Source organism: Odontesthes bonariensis, chromosome 15 (genome assembly GCF_027942865.1).
Source record: "Odontesthes bonariensis isolate fOdoBon6 chromosome 15, fOdoBon6.hap1, whole genome shotgun sequence".
NCBI lineage: Eukaryota > Metazoa > Chordata > Actinopteri > Atheriniformes > Atherinopsidae > Odontesthes > Odontesthes bonariensis.
Genome location: NC_134520.1, coordinates 34,866,703 through 34,885,350, shown reverse-complemented (window position 1 = coordinate 34,885,350; position 18,648 = coordinate 34,866,703). Strand labels below are relative to the sequence as shown.

Sequence of the window (18,648 nt, the reverse complement as noted above, 5' to 3'; positions counted from 1 at the left end):
AGGGGGACTGATTTATTTACTCATTTAGCACAGGCCGTGCATGCTGTTGTACCGGCCAACCTCAGCAGGATTCAGGTATTTTCTGTCTGGAAGCTTTGTGAATGAACGATGAACAATGGCAGCAGAAGAAGAAGCTAAACCCAAACGGATCAAGTAGATGAATCGGGTTACTGCAGTGATTGTGGAATAAGTTGAATGTAAACGCTGGGAAAACGCTCTGATCCCCACGTGGCTGCAGGAGGGACGCATGCAGCTCAGACTCCTGGGATCTGTGTCCCTTCAGGCTCCCGAACCTCTCCAACATGAACTGCTTTACTCTCCGGTGGAAGGAAGTCGGTGATGATAAAAAGCGGTGTTTATCTTTAGTGTCGACAGCATGTTGAGTGATGATCGTCCCTCTGCTTTTGGTCAGGTGTAATTCCTGTTGTTTTTATGAAATAAGCTGCTTTCAGACGGTGTGTTTGGTGCATTTTCAGCTGCAAGCAGGCGGAATAAAGTTGGTTCGAAGCTTCAGTTTGTTGTTTCATCACGAACACGCAAACTGAGACGAGCCGTGCACGTGCGTGCGTGCCTGTGGCATAAAGGGCTTTTTGTTGTCGCCAACCCACTGAGCGGTTACATAACGGCAGAGTGCTGCTGATAGGAGGAGGACTTTGTTGTTCTGTCGGCCTCATGAGGAGCTCTGAGCTCTCTGCAGGCTGCTGGAGGATTAAACTGGACTTACAGGCCACGCCCACCGAGGGTGAGGCGTTCGCTGACCGTCAGAGAAATGAGACTAGACTTACTGTAAATTATTATTCCTGAACATCCCTTCAGCATCCAGCCTTCATTTCTGTATATTTTAGACTCTTATAATCTCTTAAAGGGTCCTGATCAGCAGTTCTGCAGCTTCCTGAAGCTCTTTCAGAGTTTCTCTTTGGACATTTTCTGCTTCTTCCTCATTTTCAGTCCAGTTTTTTCTTTGTTAAGCCACTTAACTCTGACCTATGAACCATTCAGGCAGGGAAAAGGCTCCTAACTCAAGGGATGAACCAGTGTTGTGTCCACATTTTAAACTGGATCTTTAGGCACTTTGTTTCCAGCAGCCTGTCACAGAGACACATCATTTGTTCCCATTTCTTTAGCTGCATCTGTGAAAAACAGCTTCATAGTTTCAACTTTTTTGTACATTTATATTAAAACTGCTTTCAGTTACCAAAAGAGTCAAATTAATATAAGAAATTCAGATAAAAAAAAATCCTAATCCCAAAAAAATTAATGTTATCACGTCTAAAAGTAGAAAAAAAAACAGACAATAATAAGAATTATATGTTAAACAACATCAAGAAAAAGTAAATAAGATTCAATTTAAAGCTTAAAAAAGGAATATAAGATATAATCTAATGACTAATTATGGAATAATTGATATAAATTAAATGATTAAACAGTTTTATGCCACCAGAAATGAATAATCTAGAAGCTCTTTGTGGGTTTTAGACTGGAATTAAGATTTGTTCCCATTTCTTTAGCTGCATGTGTGAAAAACAGCAAAGATAACACAGTGTGACAGACAGAAAACAGGATTTCTGCAGCAACAAGGTGATTCCCAAAGAGCTGTTAGCTGAAAACTTGGCATATCTCAGCATGGTGTGCAGTGTGTCCTTAAAACATTTGAGGAAACTGGACAAGTGGAGGACAGAAGAAGAAGTGTCAGGCCTAAAGAACTAACTTAAAGAAAGGACAGAAAGCTCGTCTGAGAGGGTTCAGGCTGTGCTGGAGGAGAAAGCAGCTCAGAGCAGATATTCACTTTAAAGCTGCTCAGAACTGAACTAACTCTGGTTCTGCCTCAGATTCTGGGTTTATGTTCATGTTGGAACATGTTTCAGTGAATCTCTGCAGCTGTTACCATGGAAACATCTGCAGATATTCCCTTTAAAGCTGCTCAGAACTGAACTAACTCTGGTTCTGCCTCAGATTCTGGGTTTATGTTCATGTTGGAACATGTTTCAGTGGATCTCTGCAGCTGTTACCATGGAAACATCTGCAGATATTCACTTTAAAGCTGCTCAGAGCTGAACTAACTCTGGTTCTGCCTCAGATTCTGGGTTTATGTTCATGTTGGAACATGTTTCAGTGAGTCTCTGCAGCTGTTACCATGGAAACATCTGCAGATATTCACTTTAAAGCTGCTCAGAACTGAACTAACTCTGGTTCTGACTCAGATTCTGGGTTTATGTTCATGTTGGAACATGTTTCAGCTCTTATTTCTTATTTCCATAAATAAGGGCTGGATTAAATCTCTGTGGGAAACTCATTTTTGTTCAGTGCCTGTCAGGACTTTTGGAACATTTCCAGACTAATTAGTATTTACGTAAGCTCATCATGTCATGCAGGAAAAACAGAGAAACTGTCAGCTGTTGACATAAAGCGTTTCACCTCTCTGAAGGTGTGGTGTGATGCAGCTGATCTTATCTGAGATAGCTCTCGATCTCGGGCTGTTTACTGAAAACAAGCATCTTGCTTTGTATGGTAACCTGGACATGAACTGTCCTTTCAGTCTGGTTTCAGTCAGGACGGGAAACTGTATTAAACAGCCCTCCTCTCACCAAACTGTGAACATGCACGAGCTCAGCGAGAGCCTCTGACACTGCTTTGATAATGAAATAAACATCCACACTCTGAGGACCAGAATAGCCCGAACAACCCTGCTGCTCCCGGTGGATTAACCTCAAAGCGAGCAGAGCCGTGTCGCTGTGAGCTGAGGGGATGTTGAGTCACGGCGCTCTGTTATAATCCCTCTGTGTGGACCTGCAGCTCAGGTTTTGATTTGGAATCTGGGGTCAGATTTCTCCCCTCAACACCTCTGCAACCCTGGGTGCATGTGGCTGCCTTAAAGCCCCCCAGAGCTCCGTAAAAATGTTCTTTTTTTGTTTTAAACTTTTTATTTGAGAGAATGAGCATTGATCAATGTTATTCAACATGCATATTTTTCTTATTTTCTCCCCCCCACCTCACCATGCTGTCTATACAAAAAAAAACTGAATAATAAAAATAAACATAGTGTGAAAAGTACACCCCAAGTGTTACACTAGAAAAAAAGTTACAGACATAAAAATATACAAGATTAAAATAATAAAAAAGACAATAATGATACAAAATAATAAAATAAAGAAAAAGTGGATATTCAGAACAGTACCAGTAGGCTATAAAATGTTTAAAATCACACTTTTATCGAAGAAAGGTCTCAAAGTTTGTGAACAACCTGAAGTTATAGTTTTCCCTTTTTATTTACTTTTTTTTTTTACAGATAATTGCGTGAAACATTTGATGTTTTTTCTCATCTTTCAGCCCAATGTTTGTCCTTTCTGATGAGAATAGTGTATTAAAGTGATCCAGCCAAGTAGCCCACCCGCAGTTTTTTCGATATTGGCTGAACATCAGCTGAGTTACTGAGTTATCCCGAATAGCTTCTGATAGCTTCGTACAAGGGTTAATGGATCCTGGTCCGTATCTCCAAAATTACCACACTAAAATCACATGCCATGACACCAAACTTCTACAGTAGTACAAATATGGTCTGTACTCACAAAGCGATGCATTTGGAAGTTTGAAAATAGTCCAGGAGTTTATTATTATCAACACAAGCCTGATAGCTTCTCTGCTGCTAAAGCTGCGTCGACGTCACTTCCTTTATCTGGGAGCTTCAAAGTAAGATGAAGGTTGATCTACTACTGTAGACAACAAAGCAAGGCTGCTCAGTTTCTCCATTGATAAAATAATTTCACAACTCTACAACATAAAAATTCATAAAAAAAAACATGTAGAATATAGCATATCTAAGCCAATATCGAAAAAACTGCGGGTGGGCTACTTGGCTGGATATCACGGTTCAAATGACCCCAGGTTGAATCTACTCCGGAGTATCACTTTAAATCTTCCTCTTTATGTGGCCGAGGAAACTAAACTAAAGGAAGAAATCATGAAAAATTCTTTGGAGTTTAGTAGCTGGTTGGTTCTTACATTGTGAGCAGAGAAGTCACAGCTTTGCTTTGCAGGAATACTGATTTTATGACAATCGGTCAGTGTCGGCGTCTTTAAATGCTAACGCTGCTAACGCTGCTGATAGACGAGCTGTGGAGCTCCAGCTTGTTCCTGCAGGAAGGCTGAGTCCTCTTCACACATGAACATAAGGTCCAGACTCTCTGCACAGTTCGTTCACACTTTGACTTTACAGCAGGAGATTCGTTTCCACTTTCATTAATCCCTGAAGGGAAGTTACTTATTCCTGCAGCTTTAATTATTATTATTATAAAAGATCTGCTGTTGATACAGAAAGATGACAAAATAAAATATAAACCAGCTGACAAACATGTAGAAAGTTGACGTGCAGCAGAGAGGAAGGTGTGGTAGAAACCTTCAGAGGTCTCCATCATCCTCCATTTTGTTCCTGCTCTGAATCCTAGACGTCTCCTCTTCATCTCTATTTTTTTTTATTATTTAGGATCTTATTCCAGGCATTGCTCGGGCTTCGTTAAGCTCAGTTAGCTGCTCCCGACAGGTTAACGACTTTCCCGTTGCCATGGTTACGCATCATAACAGAAGTTAAAAACTGTTTTTTTTTTTTTAAGCTCGGTAGAAAATCCGAAGAAGATGCAAAGAAAGACGCAGTTTGTCCGGAGAAACAGTTGTTTGTTTACAAATGCTTCTTTCATCGATGCAACTTGCAAATAATCCGAAACTAACTACAAAGATCTCTATAAATGGCTAAATTAATAAGTTTATATGATCTGAAATGCTACTAAAATTCAATAATATTGATAAATGGCAACATTAATTAATGGCTGCTGATCCAGTTTTACACCGCCATTGTTCAGTCTGTTCTCTGTTCATCCATCACCGTTTGGTTCGGATCAACCAGCAAACAGGAAAAAAACAGACTGCAACGGACAATAAGGTCTGCAGAGAAGATTATTGGTGTCAGCCTGCCCTCCATCCAGGACCTGTACCTGTCCAGAGTCAGGAAACGGGCAGGTTACATCTCTGCAGACCCATCACACCCTGGACACAAACTGTTTAAACTCCTCCCTTCTGCAAGGCGCTACAGAACTCTGTACGCCAAAACAACAAGACACAGGAACAGCTTCTCCCCTCAGGCTGTCTCTGTGTTAAACAGCTAAAACCGGATCTGGCTTCAGTGTATCATCCTTGCACCATGCACCAATTTGCACTTTCTACTTTAGTCTTGTTCTATGTCTATTTTTGTACTTGTTGCACTAAAGAGAGCGAGGTGTAACCAGAGTCAAATTCCTCGTGTGTGTCCACATACCTGGCAATAAAAAGCGATTCTGATTAACAAAAACTGAATTAATTCAGTTTAAAATTCAAGCAAAACATGTATTAATTTCACATTCTGCTCAATTATTTTTGCATCAATGATCATTTATCATAATGTAAACCTATTTATTTGGCCATTTACATATTTTTGTGTTCATTTCCGACTTGCTGTCGGTGCTCGGGAGCGTTAATGTTCACACAGCCTCACATTTAGTCATTCTCTGGTTGGATGAACTCGTTCTCACCATGTCCCTGGAACATGTCTGGAAAGCGTCAGCGCTGCAGTTTGTGTATTTAAATGACTTAGGTTGACAAAAAGATGTCTGGCAGGAGCTGTTGGCATCCCAGGACTCTAACTAATCTTCCCTTTGCCTCGGCCGTAGGTTTATTTAGCGACTGTAACGATGACAAACCTTAAAGCTCCATCAGGCCGCGCTGAATGTGTTTTAAATCTATTTTCTGTGTGTGTTCAGGGACGCTTCCTTTGGGAATTGCACCTACAACCTCTCAGTGCTGGACTGTCTGCAGGGCATCAGGAAGGTGAGGCTACCTTCTGCTTAAACCTCATTTAAAAATGTGTTTTTCTCTCAAATCAACATCGTTAGTTCGTTTTTAAATAGATTTTTTACTCCTCTTGAATCCAAGTGTCGGTTCAGCGTTCTACGAAGTACTTTTTTAAGCTTACTGGGATGATTTAAGTGCAGCCAGAGACTTAAATTAAAGCTTTGAAATGCTCCACAGGCTTTAATCTTACAGTGTTGTCTGCATTTGGTAGAAAAGTTAAGTGTCGTTCACACCTTTTTGAAGTGTAGAGCAGTAGATTTCATCACAAAGTGTCCTGGATTAGCGGCTCTTTAAGCCCCTGAAAGAGATTAAATCTGATTTTTAATACATTTTAGTTAATCATTTAGTCCCAGTTTACACTAGAAGTCGTCTCTTGGTGCTTTTCGTGGTAAAACCTCGTCGTAGCGGTTGATTCTGAGATCACAGAAGGAACATTTACAGAGAAACTTGACCTTTTATTTTAACACGAGTGGTTTTATATTTCTAAAATCTGTTGATTGTGTTAATAGAGTAATTATTTGATGATGTAAAGTGCTGTTTATGCGGTCAGAAGTGGATAAAAATGTCAGGTTCATTGTGTGGTGAGTGTATCTAGCATCTGTAGCCACGCCCCCTCTGTGATGTCACACGGGGGGAAGACACTGATTTTAATATGAGAAGGAACAGTATTCAGAGTCATTCTCCCAATGCTGAGGCAGCTTCATGATAAAAAGAACGCCCTGATATCTGCTCCCAGGAACAGGAAGGAGGAGTTTTTACTGAATACGTCACCTTTAAGTATTTATTCATCAGGTGAGTTACAGACCAGGTTATTGGTCAGTATTCAACCAATCCTGCGAGAGGTTTTCAGAACGAGTTTAAAATAAGACGTAAAAATAAAAAGTCTGAATGTCTGTGACTCATGGTGAAGCAGACGGCGGTCTGGAGGCTGAGAGTCTTCAGTTGTGTCAGCAGATTACTGTTATATAACAGCTCAGCGTGCTGAGAGCAGCGTTTGTACAGAACAGGGTGACGGCGGCCAATCAGAGGACAGCAGCTGTCCGCTAATCTTGATCAGAGTCGTCACTCAGAGTTTCCACATGGAAGTTTTTAATAAATACATGTTGGAGCACTGAGAGTAGACCAGCAGCTCATTACTGATATGTGCATCTGGTTAATAGTTTACACTGATTACACATTATTTAGTGACTGATGTGTGCAAAATAAACTTCTCAGGAGGTCGTTCTTCAGTCTAAAAGCTGGTTTGACCTCCAACTGTCTCAGCTCACAGGACCCTGAACCTAAATATGTGTTACATCTGAACTGTGAATTCATTTAATTTGGTGTCTCAGTGCATTATTTCCATTTTTGTGCCTTTTGGGTTGATATTTGAAGCTTTTTCCTCCTTGTTTTTGTTTAACTTGTGCAGATTCTATTGGCTGTTTTTTGTTTTTATTTAAATTCAGTATCGACGAAAGGACATTTTACCTGGTGTTGCACCTGGATTATTTCCATTTTTGTGCCTTTTGGGTTGATATTTGAAGCTTTTCCCTCCTTGTTTTTGTTTAACTTGTGCAGATTCTAGCGGCTGTTTTTTGTTTTTATTTAAATTCGGCATCGATTAAAGGACATTTTACAGACGGTCACATGCTAAATCGTCCCATCGCTGGATGAATTCAGCACTTTTCTGCCTGCTCGTTGTCAATAAAACATGAGCAGCTATGAAAAACACCTCAGTCAGCCCGTCTCACTGCAGAGTCTGTAAAAGACCTGTGAAGACCTGGTCATGTCTCCACATGGAGCCCAAATAATAAACAAAACTGACAAATAAACACACGTTAGAGGCTGCAACAAATGTAAATGTGTTTTGTGTGTCTCTTATTTCACATTATCTGATAAAGTAAGTGTTGAAAACCCTCCACCGGTGCCCAGTCTTTATCTATTGAATCTGCTTTCTTTGTGTTTCTCAGGCTCTGCAGCACGGCTTCTTCGACTTTGAGACGTTCGACGTGGACGAGTACGAACACTACGAGGTAAAACCCAGCACCGACCCGCCTCAGAAGGCAGCAGCGTGTTGCCTTTGTGGCGCCGCAGAGCCGTAAATGATTTAGTGGGAAGGAAAAACCTGTCGACGGGTCTCATCAGGTCACCTCGGCCGGTCCGTGCGTTCGGTCAGAAACTCTGAAAACAAACTCAGAAAAGCAGAAACGGATCAAACCCAGCAGAGTTTTTATCGTTAAAATGTTCATTCAGTAGCAAGAAAAAGGGTTTGTGGAGCTGAGTGATGTCTCCGTGTTGTCTTAGTTAGAAATCTAGACTGTAGCGCCCCCGTCAGGAGGATGAGGGTATTGTTGATTTAACCACGTCTAAAACAACAGAAGGAACATCACAGGTTTACTGGCTCTAAACTTTTATCCAGAATCAGAAGTTTTTAATTTGTTGTGTCCACCTGACCTGATGCAGGAGCCTTTCCACATCTGTAATGATGCAGCTGTTCCACATCTGTAATGATGCAGGAGCCTTTCCACATCTGTAATGATGCAGCTCTTCCACATCTGTAATGATGCAGCTGTTCCACATCTGTAATGATGCAGGAGCTCTTCCACATCTGTAATGATGCAGCTGTTCCACATCTGTAATGATGCAGGAGCCTTTCCACATCTGTAATGATGCAGCTCTTCCACATCTGTAATGATGCAGCTGTTCCACATCTGTAATGATACAGGAGCTCTTCCACATCTGTAATGATGCAGCTGTTCCACATCTGTAATGATGCAGCTGTTCCACATCTGTAATGATGCAGCTGTTCCACATCTGTAATGATGCAGCTGTTCCACATCTGTAATGATGCAGGAGCTCTTCCACATCTGTAATGATGCAGCTGTTCCACATCTGTAATGATGCAGCTGTTCCACATCTGTAATGATGCAGCTGTTCCACATCTGTAATGATACAGGAGCTCTTCCACATCTGTAATGATGCAGCTGTTCCACATCTGTAATGATGCAGGAGCTGTTCCACATCTGTAATGATGCAGGAGCTGTTCCACATCTGTAATGATGCAGGAGCTCTTCCACATCTGTAATGATGCAGCTGTTCCACATCTGTAATGATGCAGCTCTTCCACATCTGTAATGATGCAGCTGTTCCACATCTGTAATGATGCAGGAGCTCTTCCACATCTGTAATGATACAGGAGCTCTTCCACATCTGTAATGATGCAGCTGTTCCACATCTGTAATGATGCAGGAGCTGTTCCACATCTGTAATGATGCAGGAGCTCTTCCACATCTGTAATGATGCAGGAGCTCTTCCACATCTGTGATGATGCAGGAGCTGTTCCACATCTGTGATGATGCAGGAGCTGTTCCACATCTGTAATGATGCAGGAGCTGTTCCACATCTGTAATGATGCAGCTGTTCCACATCTGTGATGATGCAGGGGCTCCTCCACATCTGTAATGATGCAGGAGCTGTTCCACATCTGTAATGATGCAGCTGTTCCACATCTGTGATGATGCAGGGGCTCCTCCACATCTGTAAAGATGCAGGAGCTGTTCCACATCTGTGATGATGCAGGAGCTGTTCCACATCTGTAATGATGCAGGAGCTGTTCCACATCTGTAATGATGCAGCTGTTCCACATTTGTGATGATGCAGGAGCTGTTCCACATCTGTAATGATGCAGGAGCTGTTCCACATCTGTAATGATGCAGCTGTTCCACATCTGTAAGGATGCAGGAGCTCTTCCACATCTGTAATGATGCAGCTGTTCCACATCTGTAAGGATGCAGGAGCTCTTCCACATCTGTAATGATGCAGCTGTTCCACATCTGTGATGATGCAGGAGCTCTTCCACATCTGTAATGATGCAGGAGCTCTTCCACATCTGTAATGATGCAGCTGTTCCACATCTGTAAGGATGCAGGAGCTCTTCCACATCTGTAATGATGCAGCTGTTCCACATCTGTAAGGATGCAGGAGCTCTTCCACATCTGTAATGATGCAGCTGTTCCACATCTGTAAGGATGCAGGAGCTCTTCCACATCTGTAATGATGCAGCTGTTCCACATCTGTAAGGATGCAGGAGCTCTTCCACATCTGTAATGATGCAGCTGTTCCACATCTGTAATGATGCAGCTGTTCCACATCTGTGATGATGCAGGAGCTCTTCCACATCTGTAATGATGCAGCTGTTCCACATCTGTAAGGATGCAGGAGCTCTTCCACATCTGTAATGATGCAGCTGTTCCACATCTGTAAGGATGCAGGAGCTCTTCCACATCTGTAATGATGCAGCTGTTCCACATCTGTAAGGATGCAGGAGCTCTTCCACATCTGTAATGATGCAGGAGCTCTTCCACATCTGTAATGATGCAGGAGCTCTTCCACATCTGTAATGATGCATCTCTTCCACATCTGTAATGATGCAGGAGCTCTTCCACATCTGTAATGATGCAGGAGCTCTTCCACATCTGTAATGATGCAGGAGCTGTTCCACATCTGTAATGATGCAGGAGCTCTTCCACATCTGTAATGATGCAGGAGCTCTTCCACATCTGTAATGATGCAGCTGTTCCACATCTGTAATGATGCGGGAGCTCTTCCACATCTGTAATGATGCAGGAGCTCTTCCACATCTGTAATGATGCAGGAGCTCTTCCACATCTGTAATGATGCAGCTGTTCCACATCTGTAATGATGCGGGAGCTCTTCCACATCTGTAATGATGCAGCTGTTCCACATCTGTAATGATGCAGCTGTTCCACATCTGTAATGTTTAACCTTTGTCTCTTTTTCTCGTCAGCGGGTGGAGAACGGAGACCTGAACTGGATCGTCCCGGGAAAGTTTCTGGCCTTCAGCGGACCTCATCCTAAAACTAAGATAGAGAACGGTGAGTGTTGGAAGGAAGCAGCTCGAAGGCGTTTCCCTGTTATATTAAAGAAAACTCCACCTCAGGAAGCTGTTGGAGTGACGGGAATGAAGCAAATCACCCTGATAAATGCTTAAAGAAGGTGTGAACGACCCGTAACTTTCTACCAAAAGCAGGTCCATTTCCCAAAGGACCCCGAACACACTCAGAAAATGGATTTTAAAATGCGTTCGGCAAAGCCTGATGGAGCTTAAAGGTTCGTTTGGGATCGGTTTTTGTCTTTTTTTTCTCGTTTAAATCAGTATTTCAAAAGTGTTTCTGATCAGGTTGCTCGGTTAATAAATAGAATAATTGATTACCTAAATAATAATGAGCGGAAAGCATAGTGTCGCGGCCTTTTAATTTCCAAATTATATTTTCCAACAAAGGCCGTGGGTGGCAGCAGGTGGTTTTGTTCTTGCACGCACTTCAGTTGATTGTTAAAAAATATATGTAGTTTATTTTTTAACAACAAAAAAAATATTAACAAAACAATGACAAAATTTTTTTTACAATTTGGATGAAAACGAAAGTTAACTTATTTTGATTTAACAAGATCTAAAAGTGGTCAAAAAAATCATTCCACCACCACCTCCCGTCCTCACACCGGACATTTGACCAACAAAAAAAAGCCCCCGGTGTGTTCTTAATCTGTCTGATTAATGGGCGGGTCTAAAAGTCACCAAAATAATTTAAACAGTCTCAAATACAAAAATTAACCCCAGATCTTGACTCCAAATCAACCAAAGTATATTCCAATATCCCAAAGAAAACCAAACCGATAGAAACCATGACTTACAAAACATAAATGGCCACAACACATAGACTAAACACGCCAGCTGGCGGTCGCTCTGCTCTAATAAAATCCTGATTTTATAACCGCAGCCTAGGCTGATAGAACGCTTTTAAAGTAGCTTAAAGACGGCATCTGTGCAGCGAATCCAGCTGTTCTAACGTGTCACTTCCTCCCACAGAGGAAGTTAAAGCAGCACGATGTGTTGAAGGTTTGTTTGTGGATGTCAGATAAAGGATGTGTTCAAAACCGCATACATACTACATACAGCATACTCATCGATCAGACAGTATGCAGAGCGTTTACCCACAATGCATTTCGCTCCTGCCCGAGCCGAAATCAGCCGGCCTGAAGCTGATTTCCCTTAAGCTCTAAACTCGGTAAACTTTAGCAACATTTGAAACATTTTCAGGTGAGAAAGTAGTCGTTTAGATCCCCAACGTGTTGAAAACCTGACAAAATACCGGCTATTTACAATTTTGTTCCCATGAATTCGGCGCTACTAAAGCTAGCCGCAGTGAGCAACGCACTTCCTGTTATTTTCACAAAATAAAATACCCGTTGCCTTTTATCATAGGGAAAGCCATTACGATACAATTGGTGCTTTTGTTTTGAAAACAGGAAGTGAACCTACCCTCGTTGTAGCTAGCTTGAAACTGCCGTTTTGACAGGAAATGACGATCGGCGACGTCACGTTACGTTGCATCTTGGGTAGTTTGAGTATGAGTAGTAACCTCATGATGCACACCCAACATTTCGGAGAATCTAGTATGCATCCGGGAACTTAAAAAAAAGTTAAAGTTAGTATGAGTAGTAGGAGTAGTATGCGGTTTCGAACACAGCCAAAGTCTGGGAAAGTTAGAAGTTCATCCAGAGTAGGGATGTTGAAATTTAAAAAAAGTCTTGACCGACCACTGAGCCTCATTAGTCGATTAAAGTCGGTCACCGAAAATTCTATAAGTGCCATTTATGATATCTGTGTCCTGTCGCGCGTCTTTCTCTGCCGACTGGTTAGGCTCCCACCACACAATTAATGTTGGTTCGTGCCCTTGGTATTATACATTTTCCCCAATCATTGACCACTAGTTCTAGGCGTACTTGTGGAGGAATAAGGGTTTTGGGTAGAAAAATAATAATAATTACACATTACGCGCAGCGGCGCCCTTCCAGTCACGGTACTTTTTAAACACGAATCAAACGCGGCACCGAACTCGGGCTGTTAAAAGCCCCCGTTACAAAGTCACAAACAGAGAACGGTGCATTTGGCGGTGTTACAGGAAAGTAGGTAAACCAATGACTTCGTTAAAAAAAAAAACTTACCGAATGCCAACAGCCTCTGTGGCGTAGCCTATGCTGCACAAAATCCTTTGCAATAAGTTCCTGTCGTCTTGCTATTTAAGTACAGATGAATATATCACAACAAGTAGGCTAAGTTAGTCTTGTGTCTTTTGCCATTACAGTGTTACAATTATTATTATGTTGTAGTCCACACGCAGCCACATTGGCTTTATTTAGGTTAATAGTGGCGATTTATTTTTTTTTTTAACTGCGCAGACAGGACCGTCATGTACGGCGTACAAGTTACAACCGGTGTAAGAGAGGACCTCTGAGGAGGGCACTACGTGAGCTCTGCTGCGGTTGTTCTTCCAATCTGGGATGGCTCATGCTCACATAACATTTCTAAAGATATAGTGAGTTTTTTTTTTTTTAAACCGACGGCAGAAAAATTCTAACCGGACAACGTTGATTTGGTCAACCATCGGTCATACGGTCATCGGTTAACATCCCCAATCCAGAGTAATGAGCTCAATGAAAGGTCTAAAATGTTCGTGGTTGCTCCGCCCCCTGCAGGTTATCCGCTGCACGCCCCCGAGGCCTACTTCCCCTATTTCAGGAAACACAACGTGACCACCGTCATCCGCCTGAACAAGAAGATCTACGACGCCAAGCGCTTCACCGACGCCGGCTTCGACCACTGCGACCTCTTCTTCATAGACGGCAGCACGCCCAGCGACCTGGTCGTACGGCGCTTCCTTCACATCTGCGAGAACACCGAGGGCGCCGTCGCTGTTCACTGTAAAGGTTAGAGTCTCCCCGTCATGTGTGTCCCGTTAATGTTAATGTCTGTCCTCAGGTGTAGTTTATAGGTTTGTCCAGCAGAGGGAGCTCTGTTACCTCTTAAATCTTCAGATGGGACTTTTTAGTTCAATAAAAGTTCCAAAATCAGACGTGAGCAGAAGAGTTTGACACAGCAAGAGTCATGAAAAATACTTTTTTCTCTATTTCAGCTATAAAGTTTAATATATCAGGACATAATAATGTATTATCTGTTCCTCAGCAGGTGTTAAAATGAGGTAAAAACAACACCTGACATATGAAACTGTGTCATTTATGGAACAAAAACTGAGACAAAACACTGCTGATCAATGCTCGGATTCACTGATCATCAGTCAGTGTGAGCAGCTCTATAAAAGCAGAAGTTCTGCAGCATTCAGGTGTGAGTTAACACGATGCCAAGGAGGAAAGACATCAGCAGCTGCCGCTGCCCATCAACCTGGGAAGGGTTATAAGGCCGTTTCCAAACTATCTGGAGCCCATCGTTCTACAGAGAGAAAGATTATTCACAAGTGGAAAACATTCAGGACAGCTGTCAGTAAGCATGTTAAAGGTTAAAGGTCACCCCAAGGTCAGAAACCCACAGAGCTACATCTCAGACTCTGCAGGCCTCAGTTAGCATGTTAAAGGTTAAAGGTCACCCCAAGGTCAGAAACCCAAGAGCTACATCTCAGACTCTGCAGGCCTCAGTCAGCATGTTAAAGGTTAAAGGTCACCCCAAGGTCAGAAACCAAAGAGCTACATCTCAGACTCTGCAGGCCTCAGTTAGCATGTTAAAGGTTAAAGGTCACCCCAAGGTCAGAAAGCCAAAGAGCTACATCTCAGACTCTGCAGGCCTCAGTTAGCATGTTAAAGGTTAAAGGTCACCCCAAGGTCAGAAACCCAAGAGCTACATCTCAGACTCTGCAGGCCTCAGTTAGCATGTTAAAGGTTAAAGGTCACCCCAAGGTCAGAAACCCAAAGAGCTACATCTCAGACTCTGCGGGCCTCGGTCAGCATGTTAAAGGTTAAAGGTCACCCCAAGGTCAGAAACCCAAAGAGCTACATCTCAGACTCTGCGGGCCTCAGTTAGCATGTTAAAGGTTAAAGGTCACCCCAAGGTCAGAAACCCAAGAGCTACATCTCAGACTCTGCGGGCCTCAGTTAGCATGTTAAAGGTTAAAGGTCACCCCAAGGTCAGAAACCCAAGAGCTACATCTCAGACTCTGCGGGCCTCAGTTACCATGTTAAAGGTTGAAGGTCACCCCAAGGTCAGAAACCCAAGAGCTACATCTCAGACTCTGCAGGCCTCAGTCAGCATGTTAAAGGTTAAAGGTCACCCCAAGGTCAGAAACCCATGAGCTACATCTCAGACTCTGCGGGCCTCAGTTAGCATGTTAAAGGTTAAAGGTAACCCCAAGGTCAGAAACCCAAAGAGCTACATCTCAGACTCTGCGGGCCTCAGTTAGCATGTTAAAGGTTAAAGGTCACCCCAAGGTCAGAAACCCAAAGAGCTACATCTCAGACTCTGCGGGCCTCAGTTAGCATGTTAGCATGGACCTTCAGAGAGCTGTGCAGAAACCGATGCTGCGAGCACATGTTGCACCGGGTTTTAACGGGTTAAAGGACGGGGATCGGGTCATCAGGCTGGTATCTGTGTTTGTTCTGGCTCCGTCCAGATGTGAGACAGTGGCTGACTCAGCCGGTGTGAGGTTGGTAGTTTGAGTGCTTCGGGTCATCTGCAGCTCTGTTCAGTGTTTCTGATGCAAACAGACGGCAGGAAACCTTCAGGAGACTGTGATAGCGCTCTGCTGACTCACGGCTTCACCTCTGTCTCCCTGTCAGCTGGTCTGGGCAGGACGGGCTCTCTGATTGGCTGTTACCTGATGAAACACTATCGCTTCACGGCGGGCGAGGCCATCGCCTGGATCAGGATCTGCAGACCGGGCTCCGTGATTGGCCCTCAGCAGAACTTCCTGGAAGAGTGAGTCTCCTTTTTGTTTCAGTTTTATTTAATTATTCATTTATGATGTAATATGTGTTTATGCACCAAAAATCTGGAACTCTCTACCAGTGTATATTCGTCAGTCAACAGATATTACAAACTTTAAAAAGCAGCTAAAAACACATCTATACACCCTCGCCTTCTACTAGTTTTATGGATTCTATTATTATTATTATTATTACTATTTATATATCACATTTGTTGTTTCTCTATTGTGATCTATTTTGTTGTTCTTGTGGTTGTTTTACTTTATTTACTTTGCATATTGATCTTATTTGTAAAACACTTTGAGCTACATTTTATGTGTGAAAGGTGCTATATAAATAAATGTATTATTATTATTATTATTATTATTATTATTATAACGTTTCACCCACTCGGTATAAATATCCCTCAAGTTTATGTTTCATTGAGGGGATTTACGCCGGCTTGCAGAATTAACCACCATCTTTGATGTTTTTCCTATTTGTTTTGGTCTATAACGAGTCATTTAAATAGATTTTTGGGGGATTTTGAGTAAAATAATCTATTAAAAATAGTTTAAAAGTAGAAAAATGACAGCAAAGAATTCCAAAAACCGTTTATTTACCCCCTTTGTTATGAAGCTCATAAAGCTGGATGATGGATTTCCAAGTTGTAGACTTGACCTTATCGTGGTACTGAGGTGGGGCGTCAAATCTATGTTTAGCTGCATCACGATGTGGACGATTCTGATCAGCTAACTTTGAGGAGCGTAAACTCGGAGGTGCGTCACAGAAAAACAGCTGATGGGAACCGTCGTCCATCGAAGTAGGGCTGCACGATAATGGCCAAAATGATTATCACGATTATTTTGAGCAATATTGATGTCAAGATTAATTATCACGATTATTTGTTGATTTTAACCAAAACAAATTTTATTGTCACATAGGCTGATTATAACTGCTTTCACATCCATATTGTGCTACATTCCTGGTAATGTACAAATATGTGCAACAAAATAAAGTAGGTCCTCTTATTCACCAAAATTCAGTGCATCTCCTTAAAGAATAAATAGAAATAAAGTTACCTCGGTCCGCCTGAGAGTCTGAGGCACGACTTAAGGGCTGCAGTTATCTGCCAGTTCAGAGCAGTTTTAGCCCCATTTTTGTACTCGAATGACATAAAAAGTGTATTTGGGAGATGAAAGTGAGGGATTCCTGCACCTTTCAGCGCTGTTTTCTGCTGGAAACTGAGCTAAACACATCTTGTTGCGTTTCTGACCTCAGTTTCCACTCCGTAGTGGTTCGTATCTCCTCCTTCCAGCCCCTCCGTTTGTGTTGGCTGTATTTATTTCTTATCGCTCAGAAGTTCCACATTAAGCTTTCAGCATATGTGTTTTATTTGGCTCCTTTAAAGGGTTTTAGAATACAGAGTTCATGCGCTGATTCATCCGCAGAAAAAGTTCATATTCACACATTTCCAGTGATTTTTACTCTTAAAAAAACAAGACGGACTGAACGAAAAGCATAATATTTACTGCATTTAGAGTCTGTCGGTATTTATCTGTATCAGACATAAAGGAATGAGCAGATCCTGGGACATCTTGTGCCTTTCAAAGTAAAAAATAAGACCAGCGTTTGAAGACCTGGGGGCTGCAGGAGGCTCATTACCCAAAAGTGTTGGATTAAAAGCCTTAAAAACCAGTGAAAGAATCTTAAAATCAATCTGGAAACGCAGAGATGTGACCAGCAAACCTCTAAAAGTTCAAATTTATGGTGAAAACGAGGCTCTGAAGCAGCCGGAGGAGCTCAAACTATGAACCGTGATTCATTTTATTCACGTTTCCAATGTTTTTCTTCCTCTATTTGATCAGTTTTTAGATCCATTTTGTGTCGTATCTCATTTATTTATATGAAACGGTTGAATTAATATCCTCCAAAAGGTTTGATTCATATATTTTGTCGGGTTCTATTGATGCGTATTTTTAAATCTGGAATCCATCACTTATGAGGTAAAAGAAGAAGCTTCGGCTGAACTTTTACGTCCAACTCTGACATGTTTTGGTGTGTTTAAATCTCAAATTTATTGATTCTTTTAACATTTAACCTCCACGCTGAGAAAAATAAATGTCCTAACACCTACTTTGTTTCAGCTTTACACACATTAACCAAGTTTTAGACGGTTCCCTTCAGTCAATCTTTGATAAAACAGAGAGTTTAGTGTCAGAACGAGACGTTTAAGGCTTAAATCAATGATCCCCAAACTACGGCCCGCCACGTTATTCTTTAATGGCCCTCCAAAATATGTCCGTGATGTATTCCTTACCTCCCACACCGGACTTTAACACCGTCAGCCTTTTTTCTCCCCGTTCATTCTCTATGGCGACTCCTAACAGGTACATATGTAATTCCCTTTTTGGCCACTGGCAGGTTGTGGCGCTGTTGCGCACCCTTTTTTCTCCCCGTTCATTCTCTATGGCGACTCCTAACAGGTACATATGTAATTTCCTTTTTGGCCACTGGCAGGCTGTGGCGCTGTTGCGCAGCCTTTTTCAGAGACGGACTCTGCAAATGTAATAACACAAACGCATTTTTTGTCCTCTTATGGCCACTGTATTTAGAATCCTATGCAGTCATCATAACATAACGTTCACGCTGCTCTCACCTCAGTATTTTGTGTCAAAAGTAGTCGAATTTCCCCCCAATAAGCCATGATTTTATATTAAAATGTTCTTAATTGTTCTTCACTCTGGGAAGTTTTTTTTAATTTTTTTTATGCCAAATAGAATTGTTTGAGTTCACAAATGTTGGAATAAAATATAACGGGCTTCTTTCTAACATTATTAATGTTATTATTACTTGTTTTGTGATTTCAGCTATTTCCATTTAAGACTATGTTCTATCATTTTAACATAAATAATAACAACAGCCTACATTGAATGGGCTAAAATTCAGCTGAGATGGATCTGCTGTATACAGAAGGCATATTTATTGTAATTTACATGGAAAATCTCCGGCCCTCTTGAG

At 41.9% G+C, this 18,648-nt stretch overlaps 1 protein-coding gene across 2 annotated transcripts in view; it reads left to right on the top strand.

Moving 5' to 3' along the window:
- Window positions 1-18,648, top strand: part of cdc14ab (cell division cycle 14Ab) — a 37,535-nt gene that overhangs the window by 9,892 nt on the left and 8,995 nt on the right. For both annotated transcript variants that reach the window (XM_075486060.1, XM_075486059.1), the window contains exons 6-10: window positions 5,787-5,853; window positions 7,827-7,889; window positions 10,664-10,751; window positions 13,414-13,644; window positions 15,502-15,640. In XM_075486060.1, the coding sequence (XP_075342175.1) occupies window positions 5,787-5,853; window positions 7,827-7,889; window positions 10,664-10,751; window positions 13,414-13,644; window positions 15,502-15,640 (588 nt within the window). The remainder of the gene's footprint in view (window positions 1-5,786; window positions 5,854-7,826; window positions 7,890-10,663; window positions 10,752-13,413; window positions 13,645-15,501; window positions 15,641-18,648) is intronic.